Source organism: Rattus rattus, chromosome 2 (assembly GCF_011064425.1).
Source record: "Rattus rattus isolate New Zealand chromosome 2, Rrattus_CSIRO_v1, whole genome shotgun sequence".
NCBI classification, from domain to species: Eukaryota; Metazoa; Chordata; class Mammalia; order Rodentia; family Muridae; genus Rattus; species Rattus rattus.
In genome coordinates this window covers 182794196-182811272 of record NC_046155.1, presented here as the reverse complement: position 1 = coordinate 182811272, position 17077 = coordinate 182794196, and the positions used below count along the sequence as shown (strand labels likewise).

At 35.8% G+C, this 17077-nt stretch overlaps 1 protein-coding gene across 2 annotated transcripts in view; it reads right to left on the bottom strand.

Moving 5' to 3' along the window:
• Nucleotides 1–297: 297 nt before the first annotated feature.
• LOC116892758 (vomeronasal type-2 receptor 116-like) overlaps nucleotides 298–17077 on the bottom strand; it is a 39169-nt gene continuing 22389 nt past the window's right edge. For both annotated transcript variants that reach the window (XM_032894635.1, XM_032894636.1), the window contains exon 6: nucleotides 298–1226. In XM_032894635.1, the coding sequence (XP_032750526.1) occupies nucleotides 298–1226 (929 nt within the window). The remainder of the gene's footprint in view (nucleotides 1227–17077) is intronic.

Genomic DNA, 17077 nt, shown 5'->3' with positions numbered 1-17077 from the left:
AAACATGAAAAGAAAGTTTATATCAAAGAAAGACACAGAAATTCAACATGTTCCACGTATGACACCACCTAGACTAGAAGCAGTGGAGGCTCGGAAAGTAGTTGTGGTTTTCAAAACTAGATAACAAAACAAAAGAAGGCTCTCATACTGGGATATTATAATACAATTGAATAAAGAAAATAACCTAACAGAATTCAATGCACATTATAATTTTCGAGCACATTCTTAGAAAAATATATGGAATGCAATTAAACCATGTATGAGGCTATTAATATGAAAGTTAATTTGTTTTTGGAACTATGTTTTAAGAGACTTGTTTCTTCTAGAATGCATTTTGTCTCTGATATAATGAAATGTATTCTCATTTGGTCTGAATAAGATAATGTAACACTTAGGGGCAAATATGAAGCTAAGGAGTGCTGTGCTGGAAGCCAAGATAGAAAATATTTCCGTAGCAACCATGAATTTCCCCATAGTGCTATGGTAGACAGGAAGAAAGGTGATCCAGACACAAAAGAACACTAGCAAGCTGAGTGACAGAAATTTGGATTCATTGAATGTATCAGGCAGAGTTCTAGACAAGAAGGCCATGGTATAACCCCCAAGTGCCAAGAAGCAGAGGTATCCCAGGGTACAGTGGAAGGCAACAGATGAACCCTTGTTGCAAAATATAATGATGTGTCCATGTTCAGCATGAAAATCTTGGTCGATGAATGGAGGAGAGGTTGCCATCCATATTCCACAAATAAAAACTTGGATTAGGGTGCAGATAGGAATGATGTAGTTTGGGGCCCTGGATTTCATTAGCCACCTTATCATTCTCCCTGGAAAAGTGGCCTTGAATGCAATAACCACAGTAATAGCTTTGGCCAACACAGTGGCAAGAGCTACAGTGAATACAACTCCAAATGTGATCTGCTGCATGATGCAGGTGTCTTTGTTTGGCTGGCCAATGAAAGTCAAAGAACAAAGAAAACAGAAAGTAAGTGTGATAAGCAAAATGTAACTGAGAGCTTGGTTATTGGCTTTCACAATAGGAGTGTCTCTGTATTTCACAAAAATGCCAATAACAAAGGCTGTGAGTGTAGATAAACACAGAGCTATGCTGGCAAGACTCATCCCCAAGGGATCTTGATAGGCCAGAAAGCTCACAGCTTTCTGGAGGCAATGGTTCTTCTCCGTATTTGCATAATGACTCTCTGGACACTTCAGACACTGATCCACATCTGGTCAGAAATGTAGGTTATCATGAGACCATGAGTCCAGGCTGGGTTGATGCTTTATTTCTGAGACATTGTTTAATACCTGCACTCTTACTGATGTTGCATTTCTTTGCTTTCTCAGGGACAAAGTAATAAGCACATTGTTGTGTACAATTGTATATTCGTAAAGTAACCTTCTTTCTTATATATATCTTTTTGTATTTATGTTCACATAAAATGTTTTGATCCAATCCATCTCTCTTTTCTATTTTTAATGTTTATTCCTTCCCTAATTTTTTCCTCCCAACATAATGTGTTCTCTGTCTATCTCTGTTTCTCTATCTCTCTTTCTGTCTCTCTCTGTCTCTGTCTCTCTCTGTCTCTCTCTGTCTCTATCTCTGTCTGTCTCTGTCTCTGTCTCTCTCTCTCTCTCTCTCTCTCTCTCTCTCTCTCTCTCTCTCTCTCTCTCTCTTTCTTGCTCTCTATTACCAGTGTATACATTGTTGGGTATGGCTTCAGTTGGACAACAGACATTCAGGGTCTACACTGTTAAAGAAATGTGGTGTTTCCCTTTGTATTGCAAGGTACTTCCAGGAACTTCTTCAATAATCCATCTTGATTATATTTATTTAAATTGAACTAGCCTAATGCTTTTCCTCTTCTACAAATTTTCTCTGCCTTTTCTGACATTGCTATATACCTTTTGGAAGTAACTAGAATAGTGAGTTATATTGAATAAATGTATCCAGATATCACTTCATAAATAAAATAGACTTTTGAATTATACATGCAAAACTTATTACAGAGACAGTATTTTTGCAACACATTTCAATTAATTGTGAGAGACAATATATGAGTCTTAAATTCAGTTTTCTTCTTAAAATTCTTTGTTTTTAATTTTTTTTATTCTCTGCTGGAGTTTAGTGAGGAGAGCCTATTCCATTACACTTAATATTACATAAGTAAATGCTCAAAACATACCCAGTATAATGATTTCATGACATTTGAGAAAAAGAGTTATTTCACATAAATAGGAAATCATTACAAGATTTGAAAGACTTTAGAAAACAGTTGTATCATTCTCTGCTCTTGTAATTTTGTAAAAACGATGATTAACATAAAATTTATATGCCAAGATTTGTGTGTCACATTATCACTAGGTCCAAATATCTCTAAATTTCTTATGTGAATTGATCACTAGACATTAAATTTTATTTTACTAATAATACCAATTTTACTTTAGTAATAGTAATATATCTCAACTTTTAGAAGGTATTACTTTAATGTATATTTGTTAATCAGCAATATTTTTACATTTGCAGTGCTTTGCATTTCCTTGAGCTGTGTAATGATGAACAATAGAGTTATTCAACACAACTCCTGTCTTTTCAGTCTTTTTGAGTGATACACTGTTATTATGTATACACAGAATACATTCCCAAACTGACATGATGACACACATGAATACATATATTCACACACACCCCACCACAATACATAAATATGTATGTATTTATATACATATATGTATATATGTATATTTATATGAATATTTAGTCACATTTATTTACTATATCTATAATACATATGCATTTTTGGCTAAAGGTTGATAGTAATATTTACTATTAAAGATTGATGGTATTTATAAAAGACAGTGTAGAAACTTCATAATAATCAGGAACCTCTGGAAACTAAAGAATCAGTATTATCCAAAAACTTCATGACATTTCTACATATAAACTTACGGCTGTGACAGCATGTACATGATAGGTACAAGCTCATGCATGACCAATAATCATAATGGATGGAAGATTAACATGAAGTCTCACTTTTACCTGAGGAGCTATAATAATTTCTTTTGTTGGTAAGAATAGTAGAATCAACATTCTTCATAATTGTGACCAATAGAAAGTATAGATTTCTATAGTTCAGGTATCACATTCAAACATATATGTAGGACAATTGGAGAGAAAAATTAAAAATTAGTAGAGAAAAGAAAACTTAAAATAAGTGGAGAGGTAGAGATGTGGTCCTTATGATTTTGTGGGCATGAATATTATCAAATATAGCATATTGGATTATGACAAAAATAAATAAATAGAATTTGAATTTTTTCTGTATTATACAACCAAGACTTGGTTTTACTAGAGATAGAAATACAGAATGTTAATTTTCGTGTGTGTTGAAGATGCCATAAATTTGCTCATTATATATCCTTCTTGGTCCAGATTATAAATTCCATAACATCTCTTAGAACTTGGTACATTTCCATATTAAAGACTGTTCATGATTACTTGAGATTATAGCTGCAAATGATATATTTTCCTACATATAGCTGGGGAATATGAAAGGAATCCTACACATTAAGAAAATTTAAATTTTCAATTAGAGTAGAAAGTAAATATAATGGAGAAATCACACATAAAATTTCATTTTGCTCCTTGTATTGAAATGAGATAGATTCATTTATTTCATGTATGTGCATACACTGTCACTATCTTCAGAAACACAAGAAGACAGCATTGGATATCCATTACAGATGGTTGGAGCCACCAAGTGGTTGCTGGGAATTGAACTCAGGACCTCTGGAAGAGCTGTCAGTGCTCTTAAACACTGAGTCATCTCTCCAGTCTCTTAAAAGCAATCAGAAGTTGGAAAGACCTCCTAGGCTCACAAATTGGCAGGATTAATATGGTAAAAACGGCCACCTTGTCAAAAGCAATTTAAAGATTCAATGCAATCCCTATCAAAATTCCAACTCAATTCTACATTGAGTTAGAAAGAGCAGATGGCAAATTCATTTGGAATAACAAAAAACTCAGGATAAAGAAAACTATCCTTGACAATAAAAGAATTGGGGGAATTACCATCCCTGACCTCAAGCAAGATTAAAAAAACTGTATGGTATTTGAATAGAGACAGGCAGGTAGGTCAGTGGAATAGAATTGAAGACCCAGAAATGAACCCACACACCTATGGTCTCTTGCTCTTTATTGAAGGTGCTAAAACCATTAAGGGGGGAAAAGATAGCATTTTCAACAAATGATGCTGGTTCAACTTGACTTCAGTAAGTAAAGGAATGCAAATCCATCCATTCTTATCTCCTTGAACAAAGTTAAAAAACAAGTGGATCAAAGACCTCCACATAAAACCAGGTACACACAAACTAATAGAAGAAAATGTGGGGAAGAGCCTTGAAAACATGGGCACTGGGGAAAATTTCCTGAACAGAACACCAAATGGCTTATGCTTTGAGATCAAGAATTGACTAATGGGACCTCGTATAGTTTGCAAAGCCTCTGTAAGGCAAAGGACACTGTCATTATGACAAAACCACAACCAATAGATTGGAAAGAGATCTTTACAATCCTACATCGAATAAAGGGCTTATATTCAATATATACAAAGAACTCAAGAAAGTAGACTTCAGAGAACCAAATAACCCTACTAGAAAGTGTGGTAGAGATCTAAAGAATTTTCAACTGAGGAATATCAAATGGCTGAGAAGCACCTAAAGAAATGTTCAACGTCCTTAGTCATCAGGGAAATGCAAATCAAAACAACCCTTAGATTCCATGTCACACCAATCAGAAGGACTAAGATCCAGGGACCACAGATGCTGGCAAAGATGTGGAGACAGAGGAACACTCCTCCATTGTTGGTGGGATTACAAGCTGGTGCAACTAATCGGGGATCAATCTGGAGTTTCCTGAAAATTAGACGACATACTACCTAAGGGCCCAGCTATACCCCTCCTGGGCATATATCCACATATAACTAGGATGCATGCTCCACTATGTTCATAGCAGCCTTATTTATAATAGCCAGAAGATGAAAATAACCCAGATGCTCTTCATCAGAGGAATGGATACAGGAAATGTGGTACATTCAATACAATGGAATACTATTCACCTATTAAAAACAATTACTTCATGAAATACATAGGCAAGTGGATGAACTAGAAAATATAATCCTGAGTGAAGTAACCCAATCACAGAAAACCACTCATGGTATGTACACACTGATAAGTGGATATTTACCCAATAGCTCGGATTACCTAAAATACAATCCACAGAACACACGAAGCTCAAGAAGAAGGACAAAGTGTAGATATTTCAGTCCTTCTTAGAAAGTGGAACAAAAATATTCATAGGAGATATGGAGACAATGTTTGGAGCAGAGTGACGAAATGGCCATTCAGAGCCTGCCTCATCTGGACATCCAACCCATATAACTACAGCTACCAAACCCTGACAATATTCCTGATGCCAAGAAGTGCTTGCTATGAGGAGCCTGATATAGCTGTTTTCTGAAAGGATCTGCCCAAGCAAGACAAACACAGAGGCGAATGCTAACAGCAAAACAATGAACTGAGAACTGGGTCCCTATTGGAGGAGGTAGAGAAAGGATTGAAGGAACTCCTAGTGTTTGCAATCCCATAAGAACAACAATACCAACCAACCATAGCTCCCAGGGACTAAATCACCATCCAAAGAGTACACGTGGACAGACCCATGGCTCCAGTATCATATGTAGCAGAGGATGGCCTCGTTGGGCACCAGTGGGAGGAGAAGCCCTTGGTTTTGACAAGGCTGGACTCCACAGTATAGGGGAATGACAGGGTAGGAAGGAAGGAAGTGTTGGTTCATTGTATGGTGGAAAACCCTCATAGAAGGAGGTGGGGCATGGGGTAAGGGGTTTATGAAAAAGGTTAGAAAAAAGGTATAACATTTGAAATGTAAATTAAAAAATCCAATAAAAATAGAAGAAAAGAATTTATAAAGAATAAAAGAAATGAGATAGAAATTAATGTAGTTAAGTTTACAACTGCTAGAGCATTATATTAATAATTAATTATTATTAATTATTCATTATTTATCTAAATTTACTTAGGAATGCTAGAATGTCACTTCTTTGTAGTGCTTTGTATTAAAATACTAGATATTGAACCTAAGGCAAGTTAGGTGACGTTCTTGAGATATTGTATCCTAATATCTTCTGCATATAAAATTTTAAGTGTTATGCAAGGATCAAAGACATTCATCTGCTCTACCTTGGATGTCTTTGGCTAATTTTTCAGCTTTTTAAAATTAGTTACTTTACTTATTTACATTTCAGACCTCATCCATTTTTCTCATCCCACCTTCCACAGTTCCCCTTCCCATTTCTCCTCCCCTTTGCTCCTCAGTGCATGCTCTTCCTGGTATCCCCCTTCCCTGATATCTCATGTCTCTATTAGTCACATCCTCTCCCACTGAGGCAGACAAGGCAGTTCTCTGCTATACATGAGTGTTGGTGTGGAGAGAATCAGATCAGTGCCTGTATGATTCCTTGTTTGAAGTTCAGTTTCTGGGAACTCCTAGACTTCAGAATTTGTTGAGACAGCTGGTTTTCTATTACTGTGGGCTAGTAATCCAGTTCTTCCACTTGAGACTCTCTCTAGTATCTGGAGGTGGTTTCTTCAAGTTCCCTCTTCCTGTTGGTGCATTTTGGCTAAGGTCACCCCTATTGAATCCTGGAATATCTCATATCCTGGGTTTCTGGGACTTTAGATGGTCCACCAGTTCCCATCCCCAGAATCTGCATATTTCTCCTGTACCTCTGGGATTCTCTCATATTTCCCCACCTCAAACCTAATTCTGCTCCCTATTTCTCCTCTTCTTCCCCTCTTCCACCCAGATCTCTTCTTCAATATGCCTCCTGTGATCATTTTGCTCACTCTGAAGTGAGATTGAAGCATTGTCACTTGGGTTTTTTCTCCTCTTAATCTTCTTAGAGTCTGTGGGTTGTTAAACTTGTTACAGCCTGGTTATTCTGTACTGTTTATATAATTATCAGTGAGTACATACCATGCATGTCTTTTCATGCCTGGGTCACCTCACTCAGGATATTTTTTCTAGTTTCATCTATTTGTATGCCAAATTTATTATATCCTCATTTTTAATACTTGGATATTATTCTATTGTGTAAATAGCCTAAATTTTTAGTACCCATATTTTGGTGGAGGTACATCTGAGTTGTTTCTAGCTTCTGGCCACTACCAATAAGGGTGCTAGGAATATAGTGGAGCACGTGTCTTCTGGATATGGTGGAGTATCTATAGGAGTGGTATAGCTGGGTCTTTAGGTAGAACTATTTCAAGTTTTCTGAGAAACTGCCACAGTGATTTCCACAGTGGTAGTACCAGTATACAATCACAACCAACAACAGAGGAGTGTTCTTCTCCCTTCATATCCTCATTAGCAAGTGATGTCACTTGAGGTTTTGATCTCAGACATTCTGTTAGTGTGAGGTGAAATCTCAGGGTCCTTTTGATTTTCATATCCCTAATGACTAGGGACTTTGAGCATTTCATTAGTTATTTCTTGGTCATTCAAGATTCCTCTGTTGAGATTCTCTGTTTATATCCATAACCCATTTTAATTAGTTTATTTGTTTTTGGGGATTCTAACTCCTTTACTTTTTAAAAAAAAATACAATTGATAAGATATACTTGCCCACTTAAACATACAAAACCTGGTACCATCTATCCCTTCGGTACATTAATAACAACCTGCAAATACACAGAGCAGAATCTTAACATCACCTGCCATGGCTTCTCACCCTGTCCTCTCTTGTCTCTTCCTCTCTGGCCTAGTCTCCTCCTCTTCCTTCGAACTTCTCTCCCGCCCATCCTTCCTTCTCCTCCAATGACAGGTCTCCTTTTATCCTATACCTGCCCCTCACCTGTACTTTACAAATTCAATGGGAAGGTTCTGGTGAAGTCACTTGAGTTCTGAGTATGTTACTAGGCAGCAGTCCTTGGGGCAGTGGAATTATCATCAAAATACAGATAACTTCAGGGCAAACTACAACATTTCCCCCTTTTTGTCCAGTTAAAAAGCTTTTTCACTTATATATAAATTGAGTACAATTATTACCATTCTACAATTTATAAAGCATATGATATACTCAACACCCAGTCCATCACTATATCAACTAAACAGAACATTTAGTTATCCATTCCAGCTTAAGGAAGGCTTAAAATCGGTATTATACCTTGGCTAGCTTGTATACTATCTGATAACTATCCAATAAAATATGTATATTCAGAGTTATACAGCCTGATAGGCTATGAGACTATAATCAATCTTCAACCCCATCAGAAATCTGAGAATGACCAAATATCTATACACATAGGAAGCCTAACACGGCTTCCAGAACCGAGAGGTTGTAGAGACAAATCTCCACTACCACAGTCCTCTGTTCTCAACATGTGAGTTCAAGTCTTCAGCCTTCTGGCCCAAAATTTTATCTGACAGACTCTTAAAATGCAGATTTTGAAGGGCTGATCACCCTGTCTTGGCAGAGTTTATCAGTCAACTATTCTGCATAACGTGTTCTTTTCTGGATAGTATTAGTCTGCAGATGAAACAGGCAGTTTTGGCCAGTGGCTGCCTAGCCACAAAGTATTGCCTCATCTGGAGGTAGAGTTGTTCAAATTCTTTGTTAAATCCGAAAAAGGGGAACTGTTAGGAGAAGATGTGTCTCAACAAAAGATAAATAATTTTAAATCTCAAATTTTATGGATTTCTGACGTCTTTGAAAACCATCTGTCTATATAAGGTAATCTGAACTGTTGTCTCCATAACCCGAATTTTATCTTGAAAGTTTTCTCACAAATTCACAGCCATGACTTTGCTATTTGAATCTTAAGTCACAGGGGTAATCAACTCAGAAGTTTGTAATGACAACAATAGAAGGACTGGCTTAGAGCCTTTGGATATTGACCTTCTATCAGATGTAGGGTGTCTAATTTTTCCCAATCTGTAGGTTGCCAATTTGTTCTTTTAAAAATTTATTTTATTTTGTTTTATTTTATCTGAAAGGAGCTTTTCAGTTTCATGAGGTTCCATTTAACAATTCTTGATTTTATAACCTGAGCCATTGGTTTCTGTTTAATTTTCCCTGTGCCAACATGCTCAAAGCTACTCCCCATTTTTCTCTTCTATTAGTTTCATATATATATATATATATATATATATATATATATGTGTGTGTGTGTGTGTGTGTGTGTGTGTGTGTGTGTGTGTGTGTTGAGGTCCATGATAAGCTTGGAATTAAGCTTTGTATAAGTTAGTAAATATGCATCAATTTGCATTCTTCTACATGCATACCACCATTTAGACCAGACCAGATTTTTGACTTGCTTGGTAAGAGTAACAAGATATTTTATACTATTTGTGGCTCTTGTGAAGGGAGTTGGATCTCTAATTCTTTCTCAGCCTGTTTATCTTTTGTGTAAAGGAAAACTACTGATTTGTTTGAGTTAATTTTATATCCAGCCACTTTACTGAAGGTGTTTATCAGCTGATCTCTGGGAAAAATTTGAGGCCACTTATATATACTATCATATCTGCAAATAGTGATAGACTGCCTTCTTCCTTCCCAGTTTGTATCCCCTTTATCTCCTTTTGTTGTGTTATTGCTCTTTATTGAACTTCGAGTACTTTATTGACTACACAGGAAGAGAGGTTCTACCCTGGTTTGTGCTTGTTTGGGATTGTTTATAGTTCCTGTCCATTTAAGTTGATCTTTTCTAGTGGTTTGTTATATATTACTTTTTCATAGGTTTAAGTATGTGCCAAAATTTCCTCATTTCTCCACAACTTTTAACATGAAGTCATGTTGTATTTTGACAAGTGTTTTCTCATCATCTAATGAGAAGATCATGTGATTTTTTTCATTTTGTTTATTTGCATTGTATATTACTATGATGAATTATTTTTCTATTTTTGATTCTTGAGAGGAAGCATTCTTGATCACAGAGAATATAATTTTTGTGTATTTTTGGATTCATTTTCAGAAAATTTTATGAAGTATACTTGCATCAATATTCATAACTGAATTTGATTGAAATTCTCATTTTTGTTGTATATTTTTTAATTTAGGTAAAAGAGTAACTGTGGTTCTATAGAATACATTAGATAGTGTTCCTTTATTTCTGTTATATGGAATAGTTAGAACAGTGTTGGTAATAACTCTTCATTGAAAATCTGGTAAAAAGCAAATGGTTTGAAGAAGCAAGCTGGAATAGCCATTCTAATATCAAATAAAATATATTTCAACTAAAAGTCATCAAAAAAGATAAGAAAGGACACTTCATATTCATCAAAGGAAAAATCCACCAAGATGAACTCTCCATCATAAATATCTATGCTCCAAATACAAGGGCCCCTACATATATAAAAGAAAGCTTACTAAAGATCAAAGCACACATTGCACCTCACTCAATAATAGTAGGAGATTTAAACACTCCACTCTCATCAATGGACAGAGCATGGAAACAGAAATTAAACAGAGACATAGACAGACTAAGAGAAGTCATAAACCAAATGGACTTAACAGATATTTATAGAACATTCTATCCTAAAACAAAAGGATATACCGTCTTCTCAGCTCCTCATGGTACTTTTTCCAAAATTGACCATATAATCGGTCATAAAACAGGGCTCAATAGATACAGAAAGATAGAAATAGTCCCATACATCCTATCAGACCAACATGGGCTAAAGCTGGTCTTCAATAACAATAAGGGAAGAATGCCTACATATACATGGAAATTGAACAATGCTCTATTCAATGATAACCTGGTCAAGGAAGAAATAAAAAAAGAAATTAAAAACTTCTTAGAATTTAATGAAAATGAAGGTACAACATACCTAAATTTATGGGACACAACGAAAGCTATGCTAGGAGGAAAATTCATAGCTCTGAGTGCCTGCAGAAAGACACAGGAGAGAGCATATATCAGCAGCTTTACGCCACACCTGAAAGGACTAGAACAAAAAGAAGCAAATACACCCAGGAGGAGTAGAAGGCAGGAAATAATCAAACTCAGAGCTGAAATCAACCAAGTGGAAACAAAAAGGAGTATAAAAAAATCAACAGAACCAAAATTTGGTTCTTTGAGAAAATCAACAAGATAGATAAACCCTTAGACATACTAATGAGAAGACACAGAGAGTGTATCCAAATTAACAAAATCAAATGTGAAAAGGGAGTCATAATTACAGAGTCAGAAGAAATTCAAAAAATCATCAGATCTTACAACAAAAGCCATTATTCAACAAAATTTGAAAATCTGCAGGAAATGGACAATTTCCTAGACAGATACCAGGTAACAAAGTTAAATCAGGAACAGATGAACCATTTAAACAACCCCATAACTCCTAAAGAAACAGAAGCAGTCATTAAAGGTCTCCCAACCAAAAGGCACCCAGGTCCAGATGTGTTAAGTGCAGAATTCCATCATACCGTCATAATAGACCTCATACCGATACTATTCAAACTATTCAACAAAATTGAAACAGATGGAGCGCCACCAAATTCCTTCTATGAAGCCGCAATTACACTTTTACCTAAACCACACAAAGACTGAACAATGAAAGAGAACTTCAGACCAATTTCCCTTATGAATATTGACGCAAAAATACTCAATAAAATTCTGGCAAACCAAATCCAAGAGCACATCAAAACAATCATACATCATGATCAAGTAGGCTTCATCCCAGGCATGCAGCGATGGTATAATATATGGAAAACCATCAACATCATCCACTATATCAACAAACTGAAAGATAAAAACCACATGATCATTTCATTAGATGCTGAGAAAGCATTTGACAAAATTCAACACCCCTTCATGATAAAAGTCCTGGAAAGAATAGGAATTGAAGGCCCATACCTAAACATAGTAAAAGCCATATACAGCAAATCAGTAGCTAACATTAAACTAAATGGAGAAAAACTTGAAGCAATCACACTAAAATCAGGGACTAGACAAGGCTGCTCACTCTCTCCTCACTTATTCAATATAGTTCTTGAAGTTCTAGCCAGAGCAATAAGACAACAAAAGGTCAAAGGGATACAGATTGGGAGAGAAGTCAAAATATCACTATTGGCAGATGATATGATAGTATATTAAAGTAATCCCAAAAGTTCCACCAGAGAAATATTAAACCTGATAAACACCTTCAGCAAAGTGGCTGGGTATAGAATTAACTCAAATAAATCAGTAGCCTTCCTCTACACAAAAGAGAAAGAAGCCGTGAAAGAAATTAGGGAAGCAACATCCTTCATAATAGTCCCAAATAATATAAAATACCTTGCTGTGACTTTAACCAAGCAAGTGAAAGATCTGTATGATAAGAACTTCAAGACTCTGATGAAAAAAATTGAAGATGTCAGAAAATGGAAAGATCTCCCATGCTCATGGATTGGCAGGATTAATATAGTAAAAATGGCCATTTTACCAAAAGCAATCTAGAGATTCAATGCAATGCCCATCAAAATACCAATCCAATTCTTCAGAGAGTTAGACAGAACAATTTGCAAATTCATCTGGAATAACAAAAAACCCAGGATAGCTAAAACTATCCTCAACAATAAAAGGACTTCCGGGGGAATCACTGTCCCTGAACTCAAGGAGTATAACAGAGCAATAGTCATAAAAACTGCATGGTATTGGTACAGAGACAAGCAGATAGACTAAGGTAATAGAATTGAAGACCCAGAAATGAACCCACACACTTATGGTCACTTGATTTTTGACAAAGGAGCCAAAACCATCCAATGGAAAACAGATAGCATTTTCAGCAAATGGTTCTGGTTCAACTGGAGGTCAACATGTAGAAGAATGCAGATCGATCCATGCTTATCACCCTGTACAAAGCTTAAGTCCAAGTGGATCAAGGACCTCCACATCAAACCAGATACACTCAAACTAATAGAAGAAAATTGGGGAAGCATCTCGAACACATGGGCACTAGAGAAACTTCCTGAACAAAACACCAATGGCTTATGCTCTAAGATCAAGAATAGACAAATGGGATCTCATAAAACTGCAAAGCTTCTGTAAGGCAAATGACACTGTTGTTAGCACAAAATGGCAACCAACAGATTGGGAAAAGATCTTTAACAATCTTATAACTGATAGAGGGCTTATACACAGAATATACAAAGAACTCAAGAAGTAAGAGTGCAGGGAGACAAATTACCCTATTAAAAATGGGGTTCAGAGCTAAACAAAGAATTCACAGCTGAGGAATGCCAAATGGCTGAGAAACACCTAAAAAATGTTCAACATCTTTAGTCATAAGGTAAATGCAAATCAAAACAACCCTGAGATTTCACCTCACACAAGTCAGAATGGCTAAGATCAAAAACTAAGGTGACAGCAAATGTTGGTGAGGATGTGGTGAAACATTAACACTCCTCCATTGTTGGTGGGATTGCAGACTGTTGTTACAAGCATTCTGAAAATCAGTCTGGAGGTTCCTCAGAAAATTGGACATTGAACTACCTGAGAACCCAGCTATAACTCTTTTGGGCATATACCCAAAAGTTGCCCCAACATATAACAAAGGCACATTCTCAACTATGTTCATAGCAGCCTTATTTATAATAGCCAGAAGCAGGAAAGAACCCAGATGCCCTTCAACAGAGGAATGGATACAAAAAATATGGTACATCTACACAATGGAGTATTACTCAGCTATCAAAAACAATGACTTTATGAAATTCATAGGCAAATGGACGGAACTCGAAAATATCTTGAGTGAGGTAACCCAATCACAGAAAAACACACATGGTATGCACTCATTGATAAGTTGACATTAGCCCACATGGTTGAATTACCCTAGATGCACAACATACATGAAACCCAAGATGGATCACCAAAATGCGAATGCATCACTCCTTTAAAAGTGGAACAAGAATATCCTTGGGAGGGAATAGGGAGGCAAAGTGTAGAACAGAGTCAGATGGACCACCCATTCAGAGCCTGCCCCATATGTGGCCTATACATATACAGCCACCAAACTAGATAAGATGGATGAAGCAAAGACGTGCAGGACGACAGGAACCGGATGTAGATCTCTCCCAAGAGACACAGTCCAGAATACAGCAAATACACAGGCGAATGCCATTATTTTTTTTAAAGTTTTATTTATTTATTATGATTAAGGATACCAGAAGAGGGCACCAGATCTCATTATAGATGGTTGTGAGCCACCATGGGGTTACTGGGATTTGAACTCAGGACCTTTGGAAGAACACACACCGCTGAGCCATCTCTCCAACCCCGGCAAATGCCATTATTAAACCACTGAACTGAAAACAGGACCCACATTGAAGGAATCAGAAAAAGGACTGAAAGAGCTTGAAGAGGCTTGAGACCCGATATGAACAACAATGCCAACCAACCAGAGCTTCCAGGGAGCTAAGCCATTACCCAAAGACTATACATGGACTGTCGCTGGGCTCAACCTCATAGGTCGCAATGAATAGCCTAGTAAGAGCACCAGTGGAAGGGGAAGCCCTTGGTCCTGGCAAGACTGAACCCCCAGCTAACGTGGTTGTTTATGGGAGGGCGGTAATGGGGGGAGGATGGGGAGTGGAACACCCATAGAGAAGGGGCGGGGGTGGGGTTACGGGATGTTGGCCTGGAAATCGGGAAAGGAAATAACAATCGAAATGTATATAAGAAATACCCAATTATACCCAATTTAATAAAGATAAAAAAAGAAAATCTGGTAAAATTATGCGTTAAAACCATTTGGTTCTGGGTTTCTTTTGTTGTCGTTGTTGTTTTGGTTTTTTTGTTTTGTTTTGTTTTGTTTTGGTTTGGTTGGGAGGGTTTTTATGACTACTTTTATTTTCTAAGGGTTTGAGAACTGTTTAGATATTTTACCGGATCTTGATTTACCTTTTGTACATGGTATCTTTCTAGAAAATCATCCATTTCATCGAAATTTTTCAGTTTAGTTGAAGATAAAATTTTATTGTAAGAGCTGATGATTTATTTTGAATTTGCTCAGTTTCTGTTATTATGGCTCACTTTTTCTTTATGACTTCATTAATTTGAATACTGTCTCTGTGTCGTTTAATTAGTTTGTCTAAGTTTTATTTTGGCTAAGTATTAGGTGAGTTTCCTGAATATTAATATCCTAATATTTTCAGCGTATAAATCTCTAGGAGTTATTTAAGGATCTAGTATGTACAGTTGTTATATCTTGGATGTGTTTGGCTGTTTTTTGACTTTTAAGTTTTTCCTAACATTTAACCAAGTTTAAAGGCTGTACTTTAAGAAGTGCTGAAGTATTCAAGACTGTTTTTCAGTAGGAGGTCTTAGGTATCTGGAAGTCAGAAGATATGACATTGAAGTGGATCATGAAACCACATATACCACTTCAGTTTTATTCTAGCTACAGTTTTTTTTTTTACATTCTAAGTATAATCCAAACTGTACATGAAAAGGACAACTGGTTGAGGAAATAAATGTACTACATTGAACAAATTCTTTAAGGCTGGAAAATGATATAAAAAAACATGCCTTGCAGACCAATATTTACCAAATACCCCACTGTACAGATGTAGTCACAATTACAATAATAAGGAAGGTTAGAGCATATCTTTCAAAAGGAAAAAAATTTATCTCCTCAAGGGGACCAATTTTTATTTAGTTAAATGCAAGCTAGTAAGTGTTGGGAATAGTGAATAAGAAACTTTTACTAAGAAGTATTAGAGGAGATTATTCTGACAGTTCCCACTCTAATCACCCAAGTCATGCTGTACAGTTCCATTGGTTCAGATTCTGTGCATTACTAAGATGCATTGTTTATCACATTCAAACTGACAGTAAAACTTTATTAGCTCTTACTTATTTGAACATATCTAACCTTTAATAAAATATTGATCCATGTTTCTCAATAAAATTTTAGTGGAAGATAATGAATTTTACTATGAATTTTACTATGAATTTTATTATTCCATGCAAATAAAATTCAGCATACTTAATTAAAGCAATTCAACATGGAAGTTCAGCAATGGCAGTTTTAAATAACTGATATAAAATTTGATTTCTTATTGGAATGGGAAATTTTTTGTGTTTATTTATCTATTTCTCATTCTTCATCTATATATCTATCTATCGATCTATCTATCTAACTATCTGCACACATGCTTATCATATGTGTATGTATCTGTGGGTCATTTCTAGAACTTTAATTCATGTGTTAGATATTTATTCCTAAAAGGAAAAAAATTGAAATGTGTGTCTCATAGCAGAGTATTGGCTCATAGTTGCAAACTCATCAATTTATGCAATAATATTGGAAGTATATCATTAATCGCAAGAGTTGAAAATTGAAAGATTGTGTGTTCCTTTCATACACATTTTCTGTGTTTTGAAAGTATAAAAATGTAAAAACAAATCCTCACTCCACAAATACCAGCACAATGTTTACTCTGTCATTTTGAATTGTGAGACAGGTGAATCTATTTTATTTAAAAAATCAAATGTATCATACATATACAACTACATAAAATAGAAAAAGACATCAAAATAATAATCACAACAATGTCAGGGGTAATGACAATAACTATCATGTCTTGATTAGTATCAGCAGATACTTTCTAAGTAAAAGATTCTAAAGCATTTAAGGAGTTGTTTGATTACCCTCTCTTAGTTACTATTGTTTTGCTGTGAAAAGACAACATGAATCAAGCTTACAAAAATTATTTATTTGGGTTGTTTATAGTTGTAGAATATTTTTCCATTTCTTTCATAGTAAAAGCATGGAAGCAGCCAGGATGTGATAACCTCTGAAGTACTAAGTGAATTCTGTCATACTAACTTGAAGGTAAGATGTAAAGAGAGAGGCCAGTTGTCACTTGGACATTTGAAAAGTCAAAGCTTGCCCATAATGACAAACCTCACCCTAGGAGACTACACACCATAACATTTCCATAAAATTCCATTAACAGTATAAAACATTTTGTAAAAATCTGGTCCAACAGACAGCAGAGGTAAACAAAATCTGGAGATGACTACA